The sequence below is a fragment of the Penaeus japonicus genome, unplaced genomic scaffold (genome assembly GCF_977035675.1).
Source record: "Penaeus japonicus unplaced genomic scaffold, GWHDUDI00000001_assembly GWHDUDI00000005, whole genome shotgun sequence".
NCBI lineage: Eukaryota > Metazoa > Arthropoda > Malacostraca > Decapoda > Penaeidae > Penaeus > Penaeus japonicus.
In genome coordinates, this window is record NW_028234407.1 from 26,667,192 (window position 1) to 26,672,191 (window position 5,000).

Here is a 5,000-nt window from a genome sequence, read left to right on the forward strand (position 1 = left end):
TCATACCCTTCATTATGTGTGTCCACATCTTTTATGTATTACTTTTGGTATAGATTCATATATATTTTTCCTGTTTTTTTTTTTCTCTCTCTTCCCTTTCTATTTTTCGTTATGTTTTCTGTTGACCAATATGTTGACAAATGTTAGAAATGCATACACACACCTTGTTGTTTTCAGATAGGATCTGTTCTCCCGATCGGTAAACCTTTGCTTAAAAGCCTCTATTCACTCTTTGGATAGCACAATAAACACACAGCGGGAAACCTATCTTTACATAACAAACATTTAGTCACAAAGCGATGGACTTCGAAATCTCCAGCTTCGGTCGATAAAAAAAGAGCACAAAAATAAAGTAACATTTATAATAATGATGATAATAGTGGTGGTAAAAATGATTAGAACAATGGTAATAATGATAATAGTTATATTGATGATAATGATAATAATAATAATGATGATGATAAACCGATTGGGAAGCATTCACTATATTTATGATCAGTTGTATTTCTCCACGCAATAGGTAAATACGTTTTTTTTTTTCGTCATAGTCATTTTCAAACATTTAAGTTTTTTTTCAGTAATGATGCACCATGCAACGCTTATTCTCGAACGACAACTGACTTCACTGACACGCAGTTAGCTTCCCTTGCGACTTTCTAGAACCGAATCGATTCTTCAGCTATAATGCCGTGCATCGATTGCGTCCGTTATATCTCAACCTTCACTTTCTCTTGTCTGATACGGAAACCTTGGCCTTCTTTCGGCCTGTAAAACGAGACAAAATAAATTGATGAATATGAAATAAAACGCAGATACAAGTCTCTTATACAGGTTCTGACTTACTTAAGATCTCCGCAGGTAAATCCTCTGACAGAATCAAATATATATACATATACATCCGTGAATAAATAACTGAAATCGCTTCACATTTTTTTTCCAAAACGAAAAATTGACCAAAAAAAGGGCAACATCACAATCCCCAGTCCCCTTTCCAGGGATCCGTTTTTAACGAAGTCCTGGAATAACGAAGGAATTAACGTCCATCTGTCCTGGAACTGTTACAGAGGATCTCAAACCACGCAGCCGACAGACAGATCCGTCTCGCTCCATGGGAATGACGGGGGTCCTGAAGCAACGTAGAATTTAGCGAAGTCCATCCTAGAACTGCTTCGGCGAACCTCACCCCGCGGCCCCATTTCGCTATTTGAAATATAATGAAACCCTCGGATAACGAAGGGCTTTCCGAACCCCGCCCTGGAAGAACTGGCTCAAGGGATCTCAAACCACACTCTCCTCTGCTTGCATCAGTTGATCCACGGGGCAGTAAACTCGGTCCGTTCTTGACCCTTGAAACTCTTCACTTTCGTGGGTCGAGGAGCTTTGGAGGACTAGTGGGTGGTAGGCCTCCTGCAGGGGAAGAGATGGGAATATTTTTATTGTACTGGTGATGGGGATTAGGATGAGGATGGGTAGGAGGATAATGATCAGAACGGTTGTACTGGAAAGAGGAATGGGACTTATTAAATCATAAAAAATCCTCTTGTCTAATAATGAAGATATTAACAAACATAGGAATGGTGACAGTTATAGTAATAATAATGATGATGATGATGATAATGATAATAAAAATACTACTACTTATGATAATAATAACAATGGTGAGAATAATAATGATAATGATATGAATAATTATAATGATGGTAGAAATAGTAATGATAGTTATTAAATTGATAATTAGGATAATCATAATGATAATAATGGTAATGATAATATAGGTAGTAAAAATTATAACTGATATGATTTTTATTTTGATTAATGATAACAGTATTATCATTATAACTGTTATTATTATCGTTATCATTTATTATCATAATTTTCTTATCACCATGCTTATTACATTTAATATAATGAATGATAATCATACATTTTCAATGATTATTAATGATTATCAATAATAAAAATAATTATGATGATGACAATGATAATCATAATAATAAAAAAATAATGACGATGATTATCAGGATGCAAAATACAAAATCCCAATAAAAGCAGCAAGAAACGAGAGAAGAAGAAGAAGAGGAAAAAAAAAATCAGCGCAAATCGAAACGCTTGTATCCCCCTTTCACTCGGGATTTCCAAATCCAAAATCCTTCGCTTCAACTCTGAGTATTTCGAAAACTAGGGAACAAAGGTGTTATATATATATATATATATATATATATATATATATATATATATATATATTTATTATATATGTATATATATATACATACATATATATATATATATATATATATATATATATATATATATATATATATATATATATATATATATATATATATATACATATATATATATATATATATATATATATATATATATATATATATATATATATATATATATATATTGCTTGCTGATTGGTGGTAATATCGGTAATGGGAGACCCTGTAGAATAAATGATATGATTAGTGATGCATTTAATGTTGATAATATTATCGTAGTAACCAAACATCAGAGACTCTAACGACAACGGTACCAACGGGCAGAAACGATCAATAACAACATCTTATCTGCCATCTTTTTTCTCTCTCTTCAAAACAGAGAGAAAAATCTTCCTGCTTATGTTTTTTCTTTCAATCCCCGCCCCCCCCCCCCACCACCACCCCTCTCTTTCCCTTCTCTTGCACCCCCCCCCCCTAACAATCCTTCTTATCCCTCATTTTTCTTCCTTACCAGCCCCCCTCCCCACCTCCCCCCACCTTCACCTATTCCTTGCATGGTCCACCTCCCATCCCCCCACCCCCTTCCCCTGTCCACACATCACCCTCCTCCTGTCCCCTGTTATTTCCTTTCGTTACTTATCTTTTCTGTCTCTTCCCCTTCTTACTCACCATCTTATCTCCCTTCTATCTCCCCTCTTTTGTTCCTCTCCACCTGTTCCCCTCTTTGTTCCTCGCTACACGACCCTCCTGTCCAAAAGCTTTCTTCCTTTCCTTCCTCCCTTTCACGCACCCTCCACAGGCCTTTTATCTACCTCCTCTCGTCTCTCGCTATGTACCCCTGCCCCTGTTTCTTTCTTGCGTGACCCACCCTTGCTATTTTCTCCATTTCCCTACCGTCCATCCCCTACCTCCTTCCCACCTCTTCCCTCCCTCGTTCCCATTGCCCCTCCCTTTCTTCGCTCCTCCTCTCTTTTCGACCATCCATCCACTCCCCCCCCCCTCCCTTTCCAGCCTCCCTCTCCACCCTCCTTCTTTTCAACCCTCCATCTCCCCCTCCCCACTCCATTTTCCATCCCCTACCCCCCCCCCCCCGTATTCCATCCCCTTACCCCCCCCCCATATTCCATCCCCTTACCCCACCCCCCTTCCCTTTCCCTTTCCACTCCCTCCTCCCCCCCTCCACTCCCCTCTACCGCCATCTCTTTGGGGCTTTTATCTCCCTCTCCCTACTTATTGAGACTCTCAATGCTACTCGCGATACACTCACAACACCATTAGGCAAATTGAGTTTCCAATAACCAGTTTTCATTTTTATGTGGCAAATCCCACCTTCGAGTATGATCATTTGACCCTCCCTACCCCCACCCCATCTCCCCCACTCCTTTCCTCTAACCTCTCCCCCCCCCCCCCACTATCCTCAACCCCATCCCCACCCCTTCTCCCCCTCTCCCCTCCTCTAACCTCTACCTACCCTACTATCCTCAACCCCCCTCCCCCCTTCTCATCCACTTCTCCCCTCTGAAATCTCCCTCTTCAATCCCCCTCCCCCCCACAGCCACCACCCATCCCACTCAATACATTTTATATCGTTCCCGACCTTCTCTCCATCCCCTCAACCCCCTCCCCCACCCTCCTCCCTCCCCCGTAAATGCATATAAACCTGGCTCTTGAGACAAATTCGTAGTCATTTTAATAGTTAGGGTGTTGAGATATTGGAAATACTATCTTCTTGGAGATGAAAACGGAACAGAAAGAATAGAATATAAAGAAAGATAGAAGATAAAAGGAGAGATAGATAGAAAGAGAGAGAGAAAGAGATAGATAGAGAGAGAGTATGAGAGACAGATAGACAGACAGAGAGAGAGAAGGGGGGGGGGGGAGAAAAAGGGAGAGAGAGAAAGACAGAGAGAGAGAGAGTAAGAGAAAGAGAGAGAGAGAGGTAGCTAGAAAGAGAGAGAGAGAGAGGTAGAAGGATAAAAGTAAAAGTTGGAAAGCTATCTAATATTCGTCCCTCTATATTTCATCATTAATGTCTATGTTACTGTCATCATCGCTTTTGTATTTTGTATTGACTTTTCCTTTCTAGACGTTTTTATTTTTTTTGTTATCTTGTTTTTATTATCATTATTTTTATATCTTCTTTATTGGTGTTTATTGTCATTATCATTATCATTATCATTATCATCATGATTATCATTTTCATTATCATTATTATCATCATCAATATAATTTTCATGATCATTATTATTACTATGATAATGATTTTTTTATTTATCATTATTGCTGTAATGAATATTATTTACCATTATCATTGAACTTATTGATGTTATCATTCTTTTAATCATCATTTCTATTATTATTGTCATTATTTTTTGTAATTATCATTGCTATCATTATCAGCAGTGTTATTATGATTACCATTACTATCATTATCATTTCTACTATAATTATCAATATTGTTATCATCGTTATTACCATCATCGTTATCATCACTATTGACATTATCAATATTTCAGTCACCATTATCATTATTATTCCTGTTATCATTACTGTCATCCCTATTACCGTTATCATGATTATTAACAATTCTAATATTATTATCATAATCATTATAGTCTCATATTCTCTTTAATTCTAATTTTTGTTGTTACTCTTTCATATCACTTCTATACGTTCTATTTCTTTATTACATTTTCCTTTATCAACTTTTCTTCGGGATAATTTTCTTTTCTTTTTGCCCTTCTCTTCTCTTTCTTCATTTTTCCTTCTCTC

The 5,000-nt window shown here is 37.3% G+C and overlaps 1 protein-coding gene across 1 annotated transcript in view; it reads right to left on the reverse strand.

Annotated features, from left to right (window-relative positions):
- LOC122260269 (uncharacterized) overlaps window positions 1–5,000 on the reverse strand; it is a 39,268-nt gene that overhangs the window by 555 nt on the left and 33,713 nt on the right. The window contains exon 8 of the mRNA XM_086537204.1: window positions 1–1,407. This exon is cut by the window's left edge and continues 555 nt beyond it. Coding sequence (XP_086393330.1) covers window positions 1,279–1,407 — 129 coding nt within the window. The 3' untranslated portion in view covers window positions 1–1,278. The remainder of the gene's footprint in view (window positions 1,408–5,000) is intronic.